General features: G+C 43.3%; 3 protein-coding genes across 3 annotated transcripts in view; 1 reads left to right on the forward strand and 2 right to left on the reverse strand.

Moving 5' to 3' along the window:
• LOC143140543 (sialin) overlaps positions 1–11,194 on the reverse strand; it is a 14,875-nt gene extending 3,681 nt beyond the window's left edge. The window contains exons 1-11 of the mRNA XM_076301516.1: positions 10,893–11,194; positions 10,014–10,102; positions 9,550–9,719; positions 8,504–8,721; positions 7,490–7,723; positions 6,864–7,038; positions 5,686–5,804; positions 5,256–5,417; positions 4,511–4,643; positions 4,034–4,181; positions 1,501–1,591 (exon numbers count right to left, since the gene is read on the reverse strand). Coding sequence (XP_076157631.1) covers positions 1,501–1,591; positions 4,034–4,181; positions 4,511–4,643; positions 5,256–5,417; positions 5,686–5,804; positions 6,864–7,038; positions 7,490–7,723; positions 8,504–8,721; positions 9,550–9,655 — 1,386 coding nt within the window. The 5' untranslated portion in view covers positions 9,656–9,719; positions 10,014–10,102; positions 10,893–11,194. The remainder of the gene's footprint in view (positions 1–1,500; positions 1,592–4,033; positions 4,182–4,510; positions 4,644–5,255; positions 5,418–5,685; positions 5,805–6,863; positions 7,039–7,489; positions 7,724–8,503; positions 8,722–9,549; positions 9,720–10,013; positions 10,103–10,892) is intronic.
• Positions 11,195–11,340: 146 nt separating this feature from the next.
• On the forward strand, positions 11,341–15,998 carry ppt1 (palmitoyl-protein thioesterase 1 (ceroid-lipofuscinosis, neuronal 1, infantile)). The gene is made up of 10 exons (XM_076301519.1): positions 11,341–11,487; positions 11,837–11,968; positions 13,301–13,410; positions 14,026–14,153; positions 14,365–14,435; positions 14,560–14,662; positions 14,865–14,955; positions 15,042–15,140; positions 15,258–15,329; positions 15,523–15,998. Exons 2-10 carry the CDS (start codon positions 11,851–11,853, stop codon positions 15,643–15,645), a joined length of 915 nt encoding a protein of 304 aa, XP_076157634.1. The 5' UTR covers positions 11,341–11,487; positions 11,837–11,850; the 3' UTR covers positions 15,646–15,998.
• A 310-nt stretch (positions 15,999–16,308) lies between these two features.
• The window catches only part of cap1 (CAP, adenylate cyclase-associated protein 1 (yeast)), a 9,894-nt gene continuing 3,702 nt past the window's right edge, over positions 16,309–22,500 (reverse strand). The window contains exons 3-13 of the mRNA XM_076301517.1: positions 21,861–21,961; positions 21,371–21,448; positions 20,950–21,093; positions 20,337–20,422; positions 20,106–20,211; positions 19,790–19,964; positions 19,395–19,573; positions 18,418–18,541; positions 18,240–18,322; positions 17,772–17,915; positions 16,309–17,525 (exon numbers count right to left, since the gene is read on the reverse strand). Of these exons, the coding sequence (XP_076157632.1) occupies positions 17,442–17,525; positions 17,772–17,915; positions 18,240–18,322; positions 18,418–18,541; positions 19,395–19,573; positions 19,790–19,964; positions 20,106–20,211; positions 20,337–20,422; positions 20,950–21,093; positions 21,371–21,448; positions 21,861–21,961 (1,304 nt within the window). The 3' untranslated portion in view covers positions 16,309–17,441. The remainder of the gene's footprint in view (positions 17,526–17,771; positions 17,916–18,239; positions 18,323–18,417; positions 18,542–19,394; positions 19,574–19,789; positions 19,965–20,105; positions 20,212–20,336; positions 20,423–20,949; positions 21,094–21,370; positions 21,449–21,860; positions 21,962–22,500) is intronic.

Raw genomic sequence — 22,500 nt, forward strand, 5'->3', positions numbered from 1 at the left:
TCCCCACATACACAGCACACTATCCCATCTCCCCTGTCATCCCCCCAACACACACACCAAGACCCCTGGCAGTTGGGTTAGCCCCTTGAGCCGTGGATCTGCCCAAGGTTTCTTCCTTGGTAAGGGAGTTTTTCCTTGGCCCTGTTGCTCTTGGGTGCTCCTTGTTGGTGCCCCCCCCCCCCCCCAATCCCAATCCTCCCCCACCTTTTTTATGCAGCCCTTGCCACTTAATCTACTAAACCCCTCTTCTACTGCACTTTTTACCCCCCCCCCCCCATAAATGCACAAATAGCAAATAGGCTGACACAAGACATAATTTCACTGCTTTTCTTACTTCCAGTAACTATATGCATGTGACAATAAACTTCCTTGTATCCTTGTATCCTTGTATCCTTGTATAGTTTCAGTGTTCTTTATATATATAGTCTATGGGGAAAATCTCTGAGGGGAGTTGTCGCATCATAATATGGAACTCTCGGATTGCGAACATTCTAATCACATATTTGTGACCGTACTCCTCAACAGGTTAACAGGAATGGGACAGCACCTGCGACATATCAGGTTAAATGAAAGAGACCATGTTGCATACTACTACCATTTTCATTTTATAGCAGTTTTATAACATGTTTACTGAGTTTCCAGGCTTCCCCTACAGTTAAACCTTTGTTTCACATCACAGAGCTATGAATCGATGGTAATTCCCTAAGATAAAGTCTGCGGAAATGCCGACATACAGAAAGGGCTAAGAAAGTCTGCGATCAACCCCTCGTGCACTTCACAATTTAACAGTGGGACAGTCTAAAGCCCTCACAAACCCTGCAACAGACCTCAAAGTCTTTGAGGGTCAACAGTGAGATTCTTTACACAGATAACCACTGCCATGCATTTTTAGTGATTGGATCACAGACAGAAAAAACGTCTACATTACAAATTTCATACAAGTGTCCTGGATTCATTTACATTGAACTGTCAATGCTCATCTATAACCCAAGCCAGAGGTTGTCAGGGATGAATTTGGCTCACACAAAATGATATGTCAATGCTATTGTGCTTCATAGCCTCACATGCGTCTCTAAGCACTAGATTGGTCAATGCTGTCATCACAGTAGCTGCATGACAGAGATCTGAGGTGTGTTCAAATTCGCAAACATAGGCGAACGTTTGCAAACGTTGGCGAACAGTTTTCCGTTTGCCTTTAGTTTTCGAATTGCAAACAGTCCGCGGAGTAGTTCTACACGAACATACAGGGGAACTGGTCGTGAGCTTAATGAAGGTAACCATGTAATTACTGTCACAATGGAATGTTAACACCAAATCGTTCAAATTTAACTGTTCAAAGAAAACATGTTCACCACAAACGTTTGCCACTGTTTGAACGCACCTCAGATGATGCCGATCCATTAAGTGTGTTCGATAGCTTCATAGTTAGTTACAAACATGACAAACAAGGGACATTGGACAGTGACCATGACAGATATTGATATTGCTAATTAATCTTACATCTTTGGTCAGGTGACCAACAGCAATGGGTGCGAGGACTCCCGGAATGGTCCCAAATGTGTTGGTGATCCCTAGCAGCATTCCCGCGTAGCTGGAGAGAGAGAGAGAATGAAAGTGTGAGGGGAAATTGGATATAAAGAGACAGACAGACTGAGAAAAAAAGACACACACAGGCACACTGGTAGTGAACACAAATTTGTACGTACACACACACACACACACACACACACACACACACACACACACACACACACACACACACACACACACACAATTGATGTGCACTGAAGTTTGGACATGGTCAGATACACTGGCACACACACATTCACACTGGCAGTGCAAACAAATATGTACAGACACACACAGACACACACACAAACACACACACAAACACTGGCAGTGCAAGTTTGCACATGGTCAGATACACTGGCACACACACACACACACACTCACACTGGCAGTACAAACAAATATGTACAGACAAACATACACATACACACACACACACACACACACACACACACACACACACACACACACACACACACACACACATACAAACACACACTGGTAGTGCATATAAGTTTGCACATGGTCAGATACACTGGCACACACACACACACACACACACACACTGGCAGTACAAACAAATATGTACAGACAAACATACACATACACACACACACATACACACACACACACACACACACAAGCAAGCACACACACACACACACACACACACACAGACAAACACATGGGTACACACACACACTGACACACACTGTAAAACATCTAGACGTGCTTAATATGACTGATCCATAATGGAACAAGTATACTTCTCTTAAGTCTTAATTATTTACAGTATAAAACTATTGTAAAATTGTTACCATGTTACCATTTCACTTTTGAATGTTTACTCTTAACAAATTTTAAAAAATAAATAATAAAAAAAACTTGTACTAAAGTACTTAAAAAGGAAGAGGCACAGTCAAGTTCACAACAGTCTTCAACAAATGGAAGTAGGTCAAAGTATGAGGTTCAAAGTTCACCAAGTCAATACAGAAATTCCCTCTGTGATCTCATTGGAGGTAAAATCATTAACTTAGGAGTCATTTCCAATAAGAGAAGCTGTTAATATATTGATAATATATTGCCATCACATCTAAGATAGCAAATGTCCAAAATTGTGATGTCAAAGAAATGTCTCTGTCTTCCTTTAGTTCCACTAAGTTCCCCCGAGCTGTATGTACGGCTCAGGACCACACCAACCCCACTGACTTTGATCCCCAGGAGGTTCACATACTGTAGTGAGCATCCCCTACCTGTGCTCACATGCTGTAGTGAGCATCCCCTACCTGTGCTCACACTTAGTAGTGAGCATCCCCTACCTGTGCTCACATGCTGTAGTGAGCATGCCCTACCTGTGCTCACATGCTGTAGTGAGCATCCCCTACCTGTGCTCACATACTGTAGTGAGCATCCCCTACCTGTGCTCACATGCTGTAGTGAGCATGCCCTACATGTGCTTACATGCTGTAGTGAGCATCCCCTACCTGTGCTCTCATGCTGTAGTGAGCATCCCCTACCTGTGCTCACATGCTGTAGTGAGCATCCCCTACCTGTGCTTCAGCTGCTCTACAGTGTCTGCTGGTACTGTAGATGAAGAACTCCAAATGTTTTTTGGATTTGGGGCAGCCGTGGCCTACTGGTTAGGAATTCGGGCTTGTAACCGAAGGGTTGCCGGTTCGACCCCTGACCCAGTAGGAAAAATGTGGGCGGGGTAAGTGGTTGAGCAGTGCTCTCCCATGCCCACATCCACGACTGAAGTGCCCTTGAGTAAGGCACCTAACCCCTCACTGCTCCCCGAGCGCCGCTGTAGCAGCTAACTGGTCTGTGGTTAGAGTGTGCTTCACCTCACTGTGTGTGTACACTGTGTGTTGTGTGTGTTTCACTAATTCACGGATTGATAAATGCAGAGACCAAATTTCCCTCACAGGATCAAAAGAGTATACTTATACTAAATGTGTCTGTTGTCCTACAGAGGACTCAAGTAACAGTTTACTGGAAGGAGTCTGGTTCTGATTCACTGGCATCTGTTGGCCAGCCCCTGATCTGCTAAAATCCCCCTGGTTAGGATTCAGGATTTTCCACATCTGATTTCAGTGTGACATTCTGCTGAAGGGGCGGCAGGTCCACAGGAGCAGGGTAGGAGGGCAGGAATTACCAGCGGGTAATTTGATAGTGAACTCATATGTTAGTGGACTTTGTACTGGGACTAATTGTGGAGGTGGTTGAATCTGGGACGGCAGATACCACTGTTGAGCCTTCTGGAGGTGTCGTGGGCCTAACTCAATGAAACGCCTACTGTAGGAAGGGGCCTGCTTGATACTGTTAGTGATTTTGGTTTTGACGGTAAATTATCTTGGCTGTTAATTGGCAGCTGTGTGAAATCCCCTACCTATCAGGAATTTAACATATCTCCTGTCTATATTTGAAATTAGCAGCTAGCTAATAATAAGGTAAGGCTCCTCACCGTGGGGCTATGTCGATTTGGTTAATGAAGACTCCAGCTGCACTGAAGCCCCCTATGGTTGAGGAGACAGTCAGGAACGTAACCGCCAGCATGCCACTGCATCCCACAAAGCCTACGGCAACCAGGAACGCAGCAGGTAACAACAAACCTGTAGGGACATGCTAGAATTAATCACATATTCATGTATTTGGATGGTCTTAGAACTGTACCAAATGCAGCAGATTTGAGAGAATTCAGAGCTATTTCTGTGAGTACATGTGTGTGTGTGTATGCGTGTGTGTGTGTGTGTGTGTGTGTGTGTGTGTGTGTGTGTGTGTGTGTGTGTGTGTGTGTGTGTACGTGTGCTGAAAACAGCAGAAAAAATTAAAGAACATAAGACTCACACAGCTGGACAATCACATGTGTGTGAATGTAAATGTGATTATGAATAAATACAGGAATTAAATGCTCTGTGAACTGTAAGGAAACTTGTCATGCCTATAACTGTGAAGATCTTGCGTACTGCTGTGGTGCTCAACAGCTCCCTCTCCAGGAGAAAGTCTGCTAGTACACCGGATAGAGCCGAGAACACCAAGCCTCCCAGATAAGGCAGCGCAGAGAGGAATGAGTTCTGTTTGAAAGGAAAAAAACAAGAAGAGGGATAAAACATTACAACATCTTGCTTTACATACATACATTACATACATACATTGCATACATACACTACCAGCCAAAAGTTTGGACACACACACACACACTTATTCGTAGTTTTTTAAAATTTATTTCTTTGTACTACATTGTACAACAATACCTACTACATCCAAAGTATGGCAGAAGACAAATATATTATTTCTATGTGCCACATTTCATATTCTTCACTCTTTACCTCTGTGACAACTTTGCAGATAAAAAAAATCAATGAAAGACCAGCAGCTAACAAATGCTCACAATGTATGGGAAATCCATCAAGGCTGTTGGAAATCCATTCCAGCTGACTTTATAAAGTTGGTTGAGAGACTGAGCAAAAGGTCTGTACCTTGAAGAATTTAAAATATAGAAAATGTAGCTTTATTTACACGTTTTGTTTGCTTACAAAATGAATCCATGTGGGCTATTTCATAATAATAACCACCTACTCAGATACATAAAGATAAAGAAGAAAAAACACACATTTGAGAGTTGGTGTGTCCAAACTTTTGACTGGTAGTGTACATACATAGCTTCACATTATGTGTGAACTCACCTGTCGCAGGTCAAAGTGCAGCACCGTGTCCATATATGTGGGTAAAGAGGTCAGAAGGGTGTAGTAGGACCAGTTAGCACACATCTGAGATACAATAATGGCCCACAGCGGCACAGACAACAACATGGGCAGGAGGGGCACATTCCATCCATGGGCACTTCCCTGGGAGAGAATAGGAAACGCAAACGGATAATGGGAGACATGGGCAGAAAAAACAAGATTGATAAGATAAATAGAGAGAGAGAGAGAGAGAGAGAGAGAGGTGGTGAAGATGGAGAGAAAAAGAGATGGAAACCAAGAAGATAAACAGAAGGAGAGATACGGAAGAACATATGGGTAAGATAACAATAGAAAAGAAAAAGATAAAAAGAGGACAAGGAGAATGAGAGATTGGGAGGAGGAAAGAGACAAAGGAAGATGGCAGCGGTACCTGGGAGCCAATAGACTGGGTAATGTAGTTTTTCTCAAGCTCGCTGATCCGAGAGTGTGTCCGAGGGTCATCAGACACCAGGAGGAACCAGAAAAGAGCCCAGACACAGCCGGCACCTCCTAGACCACAGAAAACAGTGAGAAATGTGAGATGCCATATGTTGGGACAGCTATAGAAAACAGTTGGCAGACCCATAAGGTGAGTGAATCTGTGCATGATGTGTATTTGCTGGTGTACAAACTGCAACAGTAGTGTGCAGAACTGTAGAGTGTGTATAGTGATGTCCCACCTAAGCAACAGGAAAAAGCAGTGCAGACAGCGGCCCTCATTTACGAAACAAATATACTAACAGGCGTAAGATAGTCCTACGGTCATTTCCATGCAAAGGTTGACATTTATCTATCTGCATGTGAGTGGTGGCTGTGCTCAAATCGTTCAAATCTCATGTCAAGTGTCAACTTATGTACCTAAGTTTTTCGAGTAGAGTAAATGCAAAGATTGGAACGTGTTAGTTCATCAGGAAAATAGTTCATTGAACAAAAGACTTTTCCTGCACATTTGTAGCATACTTTACATAAATTTGGCTGCTGGATACCCAGGCAAGTGGACAGAATTACTTTCGTTGATAAAAAATGAGTTTATTTTGGAAAGCGTGTTTTGTTTTCTTGTCCATAAAAGAATATGCTGTCCTCCAAGGAGAAATGACGTGTCATATGGTTTAAGTTTTGGTAGCAGCACATGAGGCGTTCTTTCTGTGATATCGTCTGTTACACTTCCCCATACTTTTCCAACTTCCTTTAATGCCACTTTTCTGACTAACTGGTTTCACTGTACTTGCAACGTCACCTTGGCTATCTTGAGGTCTGAAAATATTCTGTTTTGGATGTATTATGGATCTGCATTTTGTAAATTCTAGGGGCGAGGCCTCTAAAATGAGAATCTTTATGGTCGCCATATTTGAATTACGCTTGTTTTCAGCCACCACATTTACCAACACCCATTAATTCTTATGCTGGAATTGGAGTGATATTAACGTTTCATGAATCACACATGAGCCCTGTTGTAAGATAATTCCTGAGCTCAGATCTGCGCTGGTTTCTACGGTTGATTGATAAATGAGGGTCATTGTGTGTAAAGATGTCTGCATGTGGTTGTGGTGTACAGTTTGTGTTTCTCACCACAACAGTAGAAGACGGCGGGCCAGCCCAGCGCTTGGCAGATGAAGCCGGTGAGGGGGAGCGCTGCAAACGCCCCAAAGCTCGCTCCCGCACCTGACAAGGATATGAGCCGTGACCTCTCCAGAGGGGGAGCCCAGCGCGCCCACATGGCCATCATAGCAGGAAATGTCACCCCCTATAGCAGAGCAGTCACATGTCAACAGACCCTTCTCACCCCCTACAACAGAACAGTCACACCACATCTGGTAAAAAAATCTAAACCTCACCTGTCTCATCTAAAGAGACAATGAATCAAATAGACAACGTAGTTTACGAGGTACATTACTCCTGGATGCATGGAACAGATGTATAAATGTTCATGACAGCTATGAGGATGAAATACTATTTTATGTAGATATACTAAATATGGTATAAAACAGTTTGTGGTATACAAATTCAAGGATTAGTCTGATTCAGGCATTGTACAATAGCACTGACAAAACGCAGCAAACGACAAATAAGACATTGTATTTCCTAAAGATATCTCTTTACCACTTTACAGGGTAGAAGTTAGATTTCACAAACAACTAGGCAGTGGGAAAAAAACATAAGGTTGCACACAATAGAAATGCACATTCCCAACTCACCTCTCCAAATCCCTCAAGTGCTCTGAGAGCGAACAGCCAGCTGGCCCCCATCTCCGCGGCCAGTGGGGTCAGAAGTGTCAAGGCCGCCGTGCCCAGCACGCCGCCCCCCAGAAACAAGCTTCCCCCAAAGCGCCCGGCCAGGTACCCGCCAGGGATCTGGGTCAACAGGTAGCCAAAGAAAAATGCCCCCTGCAACATGCCCTGAGTCTCCGAGTCCCACACAAACTGAGGGGTCTGATAACAAATAAAATGTATGAGGATGGAAAGAGAGATTGAGAGAGAGAGATAGAGAGATAGAGAGAGAGAGAGAGAGAGAGAGAGAGAGAGAGAGAGAGAACAAGAGAACAAGAAGGTGAGGGCACAGAGAAACTTTTCAGTGAAAAATATTCATGTTTATAATTTATGAATGACACATTTGCATGTAAATTAATATCTTGAATATGTAAATACGGTTTCCCTCTGTGTTAATGTATGTGTTAATGTATGTGTGTGTGTGTGTGTGTGTGTGTGTGTGTGTGCATTTAGAGATCTTAAGATCATGAGATCTGAGCTGTGCATGTCTAATTGGTGTATATATATATCTTCTTTTTTTTTACTTTTTTTTATATATTAATATATATATATATATATATATTACTTTTTTCTGCTGTAAGTGCATGTTGTGTGTGATGTCTGTATGCTACTAAGACCTTGAATTTCCCCTTGGGGATCAATAAAGTATCTATCTATCAATAAGTTTGGTTTTTCTGATAGGTCCTTCTGATGAAGACAGAAGTATACGTCGAAACATGTCAAGGTAAAGAAAAAACATCTACCAATATATGTGTCTGTGATATAAGAAAAACCAACCTTATTTATCTTAAGTGTAGATACAATGAATGCAATACAAGTATCTATCTATCTATCAATCTATCTATCTATCCATCATATATAATATATATATATATATATATATATATATATATATATATATATATATATATATATATATATATATATATATGAGTTTCTTACCCCATCTGGCTGGTCTGGGGTTTGTGTGGTGTTATCTTTGCTGGGGGTGGGTCCAGGGCATTCCTGAACAACAGTGTGGTTTAGGGAAGGCTGAGGATTGGTGTTGTTGACCATGGCTACCATTGCAACACTGAGATTGACACGGAGGCCGTAGACAACAGCGAATCCGAAGAACATAAGGATGGCCAGATTGTACCGCACAGAGCAGCACTGAGGAGCTGACAGACACAGATACAAAACCCACAATCATATTCTAATAGAAAACAAAATGTGTCATTGTTCCACACAAGCTGTAGCATGCCCTTAACCATCAGTTAAACAAGATAAGAACACACATACAATCAGCAGAACAACACAAACACACTTATATATATATATATATATATATATATAAGTATATATACTCTTTTGATCCCGTGAGGGAAATTTGGTCTCTGCATTTATCCCAATCCGTGAATTAGTGAAACACACACAGCACACAGTGTACACACAGTGAGGTGAAGAACACACTAATCCCGGCGCAGTGAGCTGCCTGCATCAACAGCGGCGTTTGGGGAGCAGTGAGGGGTTAGGTGCCTTGCTCAAGGGCACTTCAGCCGTGCCTACTGGTCGGGTTCGAACCGGCAACCCTCCGGTTACAGGGCCGAAGTGCTAACCAGTAGGCCACGGCTGCCCCCAAAAATGTATGATTGATGTATGAATGTATGAAAAATGTATGAACATATGATTATATGTTTACCAGTACATGTAGTTACACACACACTAAACCCCTCTTCTACTGCACTTTTTACCCCCCCCCCCCCCCCCCATTAATGCACAAATAGGCTGACACCAGACATAATTTCACTGCATTTCTTACTTCCAGTAACTATATGCATGTGACAATAAACTTCCTTGTATCCTTGTATCCTTGTATTGCATGTAACAATAGGATCATTACATAACACAATTTCAGCTATTCTTCAACATGGAGTGATGTTGAACTTGAGGCTACTCTTTGAGTTAAATTACAAGATCAGGTTCAATCAGGTGTGCTGTAGGCCTACCTGCTTTGGGTCCAGTCTGCTGCCCTTTGCCTGTCAGCAAGGGTGTGTTCTCATCGGATTTGTCCTCCGGGGCCGAGTTTATAGAGTAGCCACCGCTTGTTGCCATAGTGACTTCTCCAGTCGAATATTGTGTCCACAAGAAAGTCAGTGAACCATTGTGCCCCTGAAATCTATAAAAGAAACTTGACCATTAAAAGTTGAAAGATGAACACACTTTACAACCACTCAGATTATAGTCACTCCATCTAGTCTCTAATCTAGAGACGGTAATGGTTCTCTTTCTCAAACTATTGAGTTCTTGTACAAATGCTGAAGATATTCTAGCAAACCAAATCCATGCTTTTATCAGTAGGCATATACACGTGCTTGAGCCAGTGCACAAACATGTCATAACACTGAAATGGGGTCGATGAAAACATGAAAAAAAAAAGAACTGTCTCTGTTGAAATCAGAGGTTTACTAACCAACTGGGCTGGGTAGTCAGATCTAGGCACTGGATCATGTGTGTTAGCCTGGCTTGTAGAGTGCTGATTCAGATATGAAACTGCAAAGACTTACAAATTACAGTACACATGATGAGGATCACAAGAGGAAATGGGGACTTCAAGTGAGTGCTTGTGTAGCAGGGTTGAGACGACCTCTGTTACACTTGGTTAAATAGATTCCAATTAACCCCCCAAAAGATTAAGTGGAGTTGTAAATGTGTAGATGTGAGTTGTGAAGACTACCGTTTTACAGCTTTGTTCTGCAGCAGAGCAGATGTATATTAAATCTGAATCACACTGTCCACCAGACTGCTTACATTTAGAAGTGGTATAAGATAGTTCATGAGGTAGGACGCCTTTTTCAAAAGTCTCACATTTGTTTCAATTTGCATTCAATTATTTAGAGAAATTGCTTTAGCGAAACCTTTCCTTGTGAATACAATAGAGACAGATAAACAACCTCTCATCTACTGAAAGGCTGCATTTCTAGAATTTGATGACTCAGTTTTAGCTGTGGTGGACTTAAGTCCCATCTGGCATAGGTCCACCTGCGGTTCTGTTTAGTTAACAGAACATCCTATTGTTGCCCTTACTCTCTTCTCCATTTATTGCATGCGAAATCAGATGTGTATGATCACAAGACATTATAGGCAGACTAACTAATCATAACCCAGTTTATAACATATTCTAGCCTACTACATAAAAAATATAGAACTCATTTGTGAGATGAAGCCCCGAAATGGGCCTGAAGCCCAAACCAGACAGCTCCAGAAACCAATTCCCCGTTAGACTGATTGGCTGTAGAGTAGATTGCTATGTTTTTCATAGATTCAGCCACAAGATCATAGGCCAACTCACCCGTGTAAACATGGAGATCAGCATTTCGGACGTCCCGATGTTCTGAGGATGATCTTCGACAGGCACGCTGTTGTTGAACCCCTGCTGGCATGTGGATCGATCGATCGAATTGTCAAATTTTCAGGTTGAAGTTATTTATTGTTTTTGTATGGAAAATCGTGCCGCTTATATACATATATAAATATATATTAGTGTCATCTTTTTAGATCTCTATTACACTTAGAAATGAAAAGGAGAAGCCATCAGTATCACTGTCCAGCAGTACGGCAACGAACCCAACCGGACATTCACAAGCTGTTATTGTTGTGGGACTGTCACGTGACACAGCCGGCTGGAAGGTAGTAGAGTCCTAAAGCATGTGCATAAACTCTTTTCAGCGCACTCGAAGGAACGTTGTATATATAGATCAAACGCTGCCTAGCCAGTAACATTTCCTCGTTCATCTGATGTCATGTGACCAATGCAGAAGTGACTTGCAGGTCTAGTCTCGGTCACAAGATAATTGGGGATTTTAGAAACTGAGTGACTTCTCTTCTGTCTTGTTTAGCCTACTAAAACGCAAAAATAAAACCCAGACAATACTGGTATTCCTGAGGTAGGTTATAGTAGATAAGTAGACATTTGAGGGGTAGTTATTGACTGTGATGGTGTTTCATGTTTTGTTTCAATAGCATAACGTTAGCTAGCTAAGTTATCTGGCTGGCTGGCCTTTACAAACTTTATGCATTTAACCGTTACTTATTGATCTGATTGACATTGTTTCACATTTATGGGAAGGGGAACCGGTGTTTTGAAATATATAGGTCAACAGTCAATTGTCTTGTTCAGGTTCCTTTGCGCATTAACTTAACTTCCTCTTCCTTATGCTCACATGATGCGATGATGTGATGTCCTAACCTAACCAATAACCCCCTAACGCCCTGTCTCTGGTGGTTGTTTCTCAGACCATTTTTAAAGAATGGCCATCTCAGCATTCCCGATGTTGGTTGGCACATCGCTCCTAATGCTGCTGCCTTCGTCCAGCTTAGCCAAGGACTCCAACGTCACTGTGCCACTGGTGATCTGGCATGGCATGGGTGAGACACTGTGTGTGTGTGTGGTGGTGGTGGGGGGGGGGGGGTCTGTTAACATGTCACCTCCAGCAGCCACACACATGTGACATGCAAGCTTGTTCATATAGAAGATGAACATGTTTTCAGTACCTGCATACTTCTATCTGCGTGGTGGTGATGGTTGGGGGGGGGGTCTAGAAGATAAACATGTTTTCAGTACCTGCATACTTCTATCTGCGTGGTGGTGATGGTTGGGGGGGGGGTCTAGAAGATGAACATGTTTTCAGTACCTGCATACTTCTATCTGCGTGGTGGTGATGGCCAGTGCATCCAGTGCTGTGATGTAGTCCAGTGGTTTTCAAAGTGGGGGCCGGCGCCCCCTGGGGAGCTGCGAGGGGGGTGCCAGGGGGGCCTCAGCAATTTGGAAGGAAAAATAAAAGCAACATATAAATACATTTGAAAATGTTTAAATATACCTATTACTATGAGGGTTGTTATACAATGCCATTAGAATAATTTGTCGCATATCTGAACATTATATTTTCCATGATAATGACTGGGAATAATAGTAGAGTGATAGCTCTCATATAGCAGAAAGCTCCAAATGCAATTTTTACACACTGTATGCTCAATCGCTAAGTGCTTGTGGCTAAAATAATTATTAGAATTAGCTTAATGTATTTTTACATTTGCCGTAGTATTGTCGATGGGTTTAATAACACATCAAGGGGTCCTTGGCCAGAACCTAGTGGTATTTGGGGGGCCTTGTCGTGGAAAAGTTTGGGAACCCCTGATGTAGTCTACGTGATATGCAGGACTACGCAGTATATCCACTTAAAAAGCATCACCATTTCAGTATACCCACTTAAAATAGACAAGGATAGGTATTAACATTTGGGGTTGATCACAGTATACCCACTACAGCTAACTATACTACATCACAGTATACCCACTACAGCTAACTAGACTACACCACTGGTCCAGTGTGAATTCATGTCTCTTTCATATGTCATATCTCTTTGTATTTATCAGTTCAGTAGTGATGTGTGCTTTATCTCAGGGAATGAAAAATGTGGGTCCAGGTAGTGTTTACTCTGTCCGTGTACTAAACCAAGTTGATTAGTCTCAGCCTCTAACTCCACTCGCAGCTCATGTAGCAGGCAGAACAGAGGACCACTGCCAGTTGAGTTCATAGTGAGTGGACTTGACTTTAAAAATCCTGGACTTCTAGACTAATATTACACCTGGTTTTGGTATTTGGGACATTTTAGTGATGAGCGAAGAGTTGTTGAGGACTTGCTCACTGTTGCATCCATGCAAACATCTAACTGGCTGCCATCTCTGACCTGTGAACAGGTGACAGCTGCTGCAACCCACTCAGCATGGGCTCCATTAAGAAGATGGTGGAGCAGGAGGTGCCAGGCATCTATGTGCTCTCCCTCATGATAGGGAAGTCAATTATACAGGTACCATAGCTCTTCGTGGAGAAAAGCCTGCCTCACTGCACAGTCACACACACAACACAATCATACACATGCTCAGCAGCATTCCAAGACACTAAACTCTGCACTTGATATACTGGTGACACAGTTGCTAAACTTACAGACTGAACCAGCACAGACAATGCATTCACGGCAAAGGCAGGTCACAGATTCCCACATGCAACACTGGCTAGACCACCACCACCTGTAATTGATCTCACACAGCAAGAAAACATTACTGGACATCAAAGGACATGAAATTTCACTTTCACAACACAATGATGCCTCTGAATCTTAAAGTTTTGTATTGGCCATCTTTAAGGTAGGAAAGGTGGTGTGGTTCATGGCCACGATGGACTCTTGAATTAAGCACACCTGACCAGAACTCTAGAGAAGAGTCATCATGCTATAGAACACCATTAGAACGGCATGGTCTACAGCCATGTAGCCATCACTGTATCTTTCACAACACAATTCATATTTTAAAAATTCTTCCACACATTTTGTTGTTGAAATATTAACTAAATATTATGTTATGTTTGAGGTAGCAGATATGAGTCTAGTAGCACAGAAGGTGAATATTCCTCTCTACTCTCCCAGGACACAGAAAATGGCTTCTTCATGGATGTGAATGAGCAGGTGGAATTTGTGTGTAACAAGCTGGCACAGGACCCCAAACTGAAGGATGGCTACAATGCCATGGGTTTCTCTCAGGGAGGCCAGTTCCTGTGAGTACCCCAGAGCCCGTGCTGCAGTCTGTGCCACGTGGAAACAAACGTGCACAAAACTGCTTACAGTTATGAGCTGACACATTCATTATTTCTCTCTAACACACACACACACACACACACACACACACACACACACACACACACACACACACATTACTCACACACACATTATTTCACCCTCCCTCCCTTCCCACCCTGTCTATCTCAGGAGGGCAGTTGCCCAGAGATGCCCATCTCCTCCCATGAAGAACCTGATCTCAGTGGGGGGGCAACAACAGGGTAAGTTCACAGTGTCACACAGGTTACACAAACACACTCCTCTATCTCTCTCTCTTTCTTTCTCTCCTTGTTCTGCCTTTCAGTATTGCCCTCTGATGCCCCCTGCTCTCCTGTGTGTTGTCAGGAGTGTATGGTCTTCCACGATGCCCAGGGGAGACCTCCCACCTCTGTGACTGGATCCGCAAGAAGCTCAACTCTGGGGCCTACACAGACCTCGTGCAGAAACAGTGAGTTTGTGTATGTGTGTGCGTGTGTTTGTGTGTTTTAAAAGCAAGCAAACAAACCAATATTGAAACAGTAGGTTTGTATGTGGTCATACCCAATACCCTTATGTGTACTCAGAGTAAGTGTGTATACGAACACATCATAACATTGAGAAACGTTGAATGTGGAGGCAAACACGTTACAGTGCATGTGTTTTATTTTCAGTTTAGTGCAGGCCCAGTACTGGCACGACCCTCTCAGTGATGACCTCTATAAGAAACACAGTCTCTTCCTTGCCGACATCAACCAGGAGAGGGTGAGTCGCAGGTTCTTACCTCGACCATGCTTTCTAAGCGCCATACTGTGGCATGTGACATCACATGGTCCCATTACTCCTCTTAGGTGCTGAATGAGACCTACAAGAAGAACCTGATGGCTCTGGAGAAATTTGTCATGGTCAAGTTCCTGAAGGACACCGTAGTGGACCCAGTGGTCACTGAGGTAGTAGTGTTAACAAACTTATGAGCTTGTGTTGTCTGACATATAGGTTTTATAGATGGTCATGTATCACCCTCTCAGTGTTTGTGTTTGTGTGCTAATTGACACTTGGCTTTGCAGTGGTTTGGATTCTTAAAGACAGGCCAAGCTGTGGAGACTGAGACTCTACAGGAGAGTGTACTTTATAAGGAGGTCAGCTGTCACACTGACACACACACACTCATAGCTTTCTAATGCTAGCACTAACATAGACCCACACTTAGAGACTGGCTCGAAACCCACAGCTTTCCTAATCACTCTCACACACACACTATACACAGTAGTATAACATTGAAGTACATCACTTGGTGAGATACTCACAGGCTTCTTTTGTCGTTGCTGTCAGGACCGTCTCGGGCTGGCACAGATGGATAAGGCCGGTAAGCTGGTGTTCCTGGAGAGCGATGGAGACCACCTGCAGTTCACCAGAGAGTGGTTCACAGCCAAACTCCTACCATACCTTCTCTGAACACACTCGCATACATGCTCACACACACCTCTTGCTGTCAAAAGACTTCAGTTGCCAGTTGCACATTCTGATACTCACTCGTACAATTTGAGTCACTCATTCACTATCTTTTATGTCTCTATACATGACTCCTGTTACGAGCTGTATGCACACATACAGGTTTTAATTGCACTGAATCCTAGCCAAGAATTTGGAGTCTGCTTTGCTGATGTGCTGGACTCTCAACAATCATGTTTTTCTTTACTGAAATACTTAACTAAGCTAATATGTTGATTAGGGTAGTGTTATTTTTTATGGTAATGAAATTGTTTGCTTGAAATGTATTTTCTTTTAATAAATGACCCTTACTCCTAGTTCTTAAGTGCCACATTTGAGTGTTTAATTTTGGGTTTATACTTTTAATGGAAATTGGGTCATAAGAGGGTGTAGGTGAACTCTTGACTTCTGCAAATTGAAAGCCTTCACACTAGAAACAGTCTTCAGTTCACACAGTTGCAAGGTAGACATGGATAGTGATGTGTATGTGTGCCCTTTTTATTCGTCAGCCGTCAGTTCATTCCTCTCAGTCAGGAGTGAAAGTAAAAGTAAAAGCAAATGTGAATCAGTACTGTGACTGTGGGCTGAATATCAGGATGAGACACACTAGTAAATAACCACTCACACTTTATTGCAACAATTTTAATGATGTTTTTCCGCCAGTACTAATGAACAGAATTGTAATTATTCACCCAATAACAAAAAAGTACAATAACAAAAAAACAAAAAAAATACAAAAGACCACAATTGAGTGTGTGTGATCAGGAGTTAAGAGAGGGGAAAAGAGGACAAGGTATTCCAAACATCCTGGCATGTCTTTTGAACATCAGAGAATCATCTCTTGAGGTGGAGTCCTCACCAAACAGACAAACCTAGCCTCTTGCTCACTCTCCCTATCCCCAGGAGGCTTCTGTATCACTAGGTATGGAGAAGGGAATGTTAGCTTCAAACCGCTAAGGGTGAGGGGAATGTGCCTATGTGCTGAGAGAGGCATACAGTAAGGAATGAAAAAAGGTCTGGTCCACAGAACAGGTCTTCAGAACCGTACTCAGACTTTTAAGTGTTCTATGGGAAAGACTAGAGTGATCCCGCACATAACATGTCCTTTCCTCTGATTAGTTTCCCTACAATGGATGGTGGCTGAGAGTTGCATTCTGAATTATTACTATTTTTAATTCTTTATAATAATATCGTCACTATAAACATGAATACCGTTATCAGAAATGATAGCGTGACTGCTGTGAAGGGGATCGTGTGCTTCAGGGCTGATTGCATATACGGAACAGAAACCGCCAGACCCATCCCCCACCCATCCTACCTCCCCTGACCAGACAGAAGAGTATGACAAGAAAGTTCTTTTTTTTTAATTCGGAATGACAGAACCAGAGACCAGAACTGCGAGGAAAGCTCCAGCTCCCCGTCGGCTTCGGAAAATATATTTTCCCCTTATAGCTGGAATGCGGACAGAAAACAAATCAAAATCAAAAAAACATTTGAACTTGGCAATTAATTTGGAAGAGCCTACTGGCCACTGATAAGCAAATGGAATGACAAAGCTGCTCCTTGCACTTGGCGGAAGGATTGCTCGAGATAAAGCAAGCAGTCCTCTCATTGGCTGAAGGAAGTTACAGCTAAAGCGCTGACTGGCTGATGGGAAAAATGAGCGATGTTGGCATTTCAGTCTGCTTTGCAATTGGTTGGTCGTTTGGTCAGTAAGGTGGGCATTCCTCAATGGGGATGGTCTTGAACAGGCAGTCCGTCTATCCGGCAATCTCTGTTGCCGTGGTGACGAGCTTCTGGCCATCCCATATGGTCTTGAACTGCTCAGGAACGGGGATCTCGGTCTGAAACACAGGGAGGTGATGGAATGTAAGCCCTCAGTAACTGTTCCGCACATGCAGTCTCAAGATTTTACTGGACACCAGCACTCACTCAGGCACACAAGCATGCGCTCATATGTCCATCTTGCCAGAGAAATCACCCACATTTCCACATACACAAGGTCTGTATCTTTGTTCAGATCGATCACTCTATGCACACACCTACAGACATGCAAGAACATAATTGCGTGCGTACATGCACACACTTACATATTCTCCGTCCTTGCCGGGAACCAGAACGTTCATCTCAGAGCTCTTGGCACTGACAATCTCGCAGGACAGCGAGTCCTTACTCAGATAGACGTGGCAACCGTCCGTCTTGTTGATTGAGATGGTGGGAACCTTACCCATCACCTAAAAAGAGAATGATTGCAGAATTAGTAGAAGTGTAGTAGGAATGTGGTGAGTGTAGAGGCAGTGTGTGTGTTAACACTAGTGAATATGGACATATACTGTGTGTTACTCGCTTTTTAAATGTTTGCAATTGAGTAGTACCCTTTTGCAATTAGCTAACTACACGTCATGCTTTTGCTTCCTGTTTCTCTGAAACACTTTCAGCAGCAGCAGCCATGTCATGTTACAAAAACAAGTCTTCCATTCTATGGACACATTTCATTTGGAGAGGCAGTACTGCGCTTGCTAATTACCAGCCATTACTGGGCGTCTTGCTTCTCTTACCTGGACTTTCACGTCCTTGCAGTTGATCACCTCCACAATCCCAACCACGTCATCAAACACCAGACCCAGTTTCTTACAGTTGTCTAGCGAGGGAAGGAATAGAAAAACACACACAAGCATGAGCAACAAGCTCTACCACTGTAAACACAGAGGAGAGCCAGGGAGAGTATGCTCTTACCAATGGTGATGGAGTTGATCTTGCCTTTGACCTGGAGGGTGCTCTTGTTGCACTTGAAGGCGTAGACCACCTGCTTAAGCTCTGTGTCACTGATCACCAGACCCTGAACGCCCTCCTGGTTTTCCTGTACTCACACACACACACACACACACAGAAAACATCAGTGCTTCACAATCACAAACATCTGAGTTTATGTGACTGCTCATACAGAACCACACACTACAGACCACTGTTTGAGGCCAGCTTGTGTCTACGTGCGTTTACATTCTGGTAATGTTTTAATGTGAATATATGCACGCATCCTCTGCCCATGACGTATCAGACTCACTTCAATTTGAGGGGGGAAAAAAAAGTCATATATTTGCCTAGGTGTGATACACTGCCTGGCCAAAACAAAACGTCACCACCTGGATTTAACTAAGCAAATAGGTAAGAGCCTCCCTGTGGGGGCAGTGCTATGATCTAGGGTTGCTGCAGTTGGTTAGGTCTAGGTTCAGCAACGTTATGTGCCCAAAGAATGAAGTCAGCTGACTACCTGAATATACTGAATGACCAGATTATTCCATCAATGGATTTTTTCCCCTTCCCTGATGGCATATTCCAATATGACAATGCCAGGATTCATCTGGCTCAAATTGTGAAAGAGTGGCTCAGGGAACATGACACATCACCACGAGACGCGTCCAGACCTTAACCTCATTGAGAATCTTTGGGAGGTGCTGGAGAAGACTTTGCGCAGTGGTCCGAATCTCCAGTCATCAATACAAGATCTTGGCGAAAAATAAAAGCAACGCTGGACGGAAATAAATGTTGTGACATTACAGAAGCTTGTGGAAACGATGCGACAGAGAATTCATGCTGTAATCAAAGCTAAAGGCGGTCCAACGAAATATTGTGTGTGAGTGTGTGACCTTTTTTTTGGCCAGGCAGTGTATGTGTACACAGAATGGTGTGTGAATCCGTTCGCGACATCTTACCACTTTCCACTTCTTGCCGTCCAGCTCGAGCACAGGGGGAAGAGTGCGAGCAGGGGCAGCGGTTGCAGTGGGGCGTGGGGTGGCCGAGAAGGGTTTGGGGGAGGAGTGGATTGGGCCGCCCTGGGCCCTCAGATTTGGGTTCTTATGGGTCATTTGGTCAGCGGACACATGCTTCAGACCTGGACGGAGAGGACAGCAGAACAGAGACTTGAAACTACATGCATTCACCTGAGAGACAAACCTACAGGGTCTTTCACTTACTCACTATGGATTTCTGTAAATGCAACATATGAAATATGAATGTTATGTTAAATGAGGTCTAATGCATAGCATTAATGTGGCTATACTGATGCCTACTGACATGTTTGGGGTTTAATGGTTTAAGACGAGCATACCTTTAGTGATGTCTGCTCCCTTGTTGATGGAGGCGAAGAGGGCGTTCCTGGGCAGTCCTCCATCGCCACCAGAGGAGGAGCTCAGGTCCATGGGGGGAGGAGGGGGCCCGGGCGGAGGGGGGGCTGGGCCGCCTGGAGCAGCAGGACCAGCGGGACCAGCAGAAGCAACAGGACCCTACGGCACACACACACGGATGTTAGGATAATATTTTTCTATGTACATTTTGTGGTACCAGGCATGTGTGTGTGTGTGTGTGTGTGTGTGTGTGTGTGTGTGTGTGTGTGTGTGTGTGTGTGTGTGTGTGTAGGAACTCACAGATTTGCTCCAGGTAAGGCCAGTGGTATGGTGCTGTTTGATGTAGACCTGCAGCTCAGTCCAGATGGCGAGGTAGGCCTTCACCCAGTCCACATGTGTCTTGTCCCTACACAAACACCACAGGCAACAGTCTTTTCTCAACTCCAAACCAGTAGAAGTCAGAAGATAAATAAACAGTTTTGTCAAGTGCTGTATTTTAGCCTTAGAAGGTAATGGAAAAAGGAAGCTTACTTCTCCTTGTAGTCCTTGAGCACGCGATTGGTGTAGAAGGTGGCAGCATCCTGCATCTCCTTTACATAAGGACCTGGTTTAGGAGCCTGAGAGACACAAAGACCATAATATAAGACTTCTATTACTGGAATTAGAGCTCAGTAGGCTGAGCGCGCACACACACACACACACACACACACACAAACACACAAACACACATGTGAATATTAAAACAGTGTAAATACCACTTGAAGCTAATGTAAACGGTCTATGGTTTAAATATTGACATCTGCCATACTTGTCAACACTGTCTCATATGAGTCATTGTCTGCAATGACTGAAACAAGATTTACGGGTGCACAGCACAGCTTTTGTCCAAAAGTGCACACACACAAAGCTGATCAGACACCCATCAACGACACTGTCCAAATTGAAACACTGGTCCATTGTTACATTGGATGAATGAGAGATTTATAGCCAACGGGAGCAAAAGGCATCTCTTAATGAAAGAGCAGCCTGTTCTCCCTATCCTCACTGGGTCCCATCATCCTCCCACCCACACACACACACACACAAACAGTCACACTCACACAGAGAATGAAACAACCATGCCAGCCCTACCCTCCCAACTCACCATGGCGATCCATCCGAGGGCGGGCACGCTCTCACTGACGGCCGAGAGGTGGTTGAAGTGCGGAGACGAGCGGTTGGACTCGCGGAAGCTCTGCACCTCCGAAATCACCTTAGAGACTGGAGCCAGCAGAGAGGTCAAGACCGACTGCGAGAGAGAGAGAGAGAGAGAGAGAGAGAGAGCAGAAGTAGATGATTGACAGACACGTAAACAAAGTTGAGAATAATACAGTGAGGGAGAGATAGGGTAACAAAACACATGATTGTGTAAAAGCATGATAGCAATATGAAGAAAGCTGTTCATATGAGTAACCAAGCTTTCATTCATAAAAATGCAGTTTCCTGTTCTCCATTAATAATCTGAAGCTCCCCCGCCAACCAATCACATAAAACAGCACAGCTTGTGTTGCCATGGTAATACTCACATCTGCGGGTTTCTGGCTGCCGGAGGCTTTGACCAGCAGCAGCCTCTCGGCTGTAAATGCCCGCTGCATCATGTCCGCCTACAATACACACACAAGATACAAAGAAAAGGCCTGAATATTTCCACACACAATAACACTAATATAATATAACTAACACCGACACACAAGGCAGTTTCGCATTCATTTCAAAGCCACCTTCAGTAAAGTCTGTAAAGATACTTTTACTCTGCCATCAAGGCAAGGCAATGCAATTTATTTATATAGCGCATTTCATACTCCAGGTAGACACAAAGTGCTTTACATAGCTAAGGCATTACCTCAAATAAAAGTAAACAGGTATAAAGCATATCACAAGTATAAAATATAATCACAGTAGTAGAATAAGTAAAAACAATAAAAGCAATAAAAATTTAAAAAATCAGATCGTGTAATTGCACATATGCTCTAGCAGTGACTGCATTGACATAGAGTTTGCTCTGACAGTACTTACATGCTTCTTGACGTCTCCACCAATCTTCTGACTGAGGGACATGTACTCCGCCACAGGCCCTGACACCACGGCATCGAAGGCCTCCACGTAAGCAGACACGGCTGTGGAGAGGGGAAGCTGGGTTATACACCACACACTACCAGGCCAAACTGATTTACTAGTGGCCAATTTTGGAAAACCTTTGGAAAATATCCAGCCTGACATTTTTTTTTTTTATCCAGTGATATTGTGTCCCTCAACATCTTAAAAGGATCTCCTTATAAGGTCAAAGATGGCAGCTTTGGGTCCTTTTTGTAGGCAAACTTCAGAGGTCTATAGTTTGCCACCCTGTAAATAGCTTAAAATGTTACAGTACCCTCAGGACATGTCCAAACTACACAAAACAATGTAAAGGAAATCAGCAACCAAAATGGTCAAGTGAGTTAGGACTTAAGATTTCATCTCAAGTGCTATAGGACTGAAGATTTCATAGGATAGAGATCCTGAATATACACAATTTGAAATTGTACAACCTTCCATTTTCTAGAAATATAATTATGATCATAGTAGATTTAGTCAAAATGGTATAACTTTGCAGACCTTCCTTGGAGAAGTAGAGGCACACAAGATCACTGAATAAAGAGGTGAGAGGCACTGCTTC

This window comes from Alosa pseudoharengus, unplaced genomic scaffold, assembly GCF_046254945.1.
Source record: "Alosa pseudoharengus isolate Yale_2024_CS ecotype anadromous, Long Island Sound unplaced genomic scaffold, YU_APseudo_1.1 YU_APseudo_1.1_scf_23, whole genome shotgun sequence".
NCBI lineage: Eukaryota > Metazoa > Chordata > Actinopteri > Clupeiformes > Clupeidae > Alosa > Alosa pseudoharengus.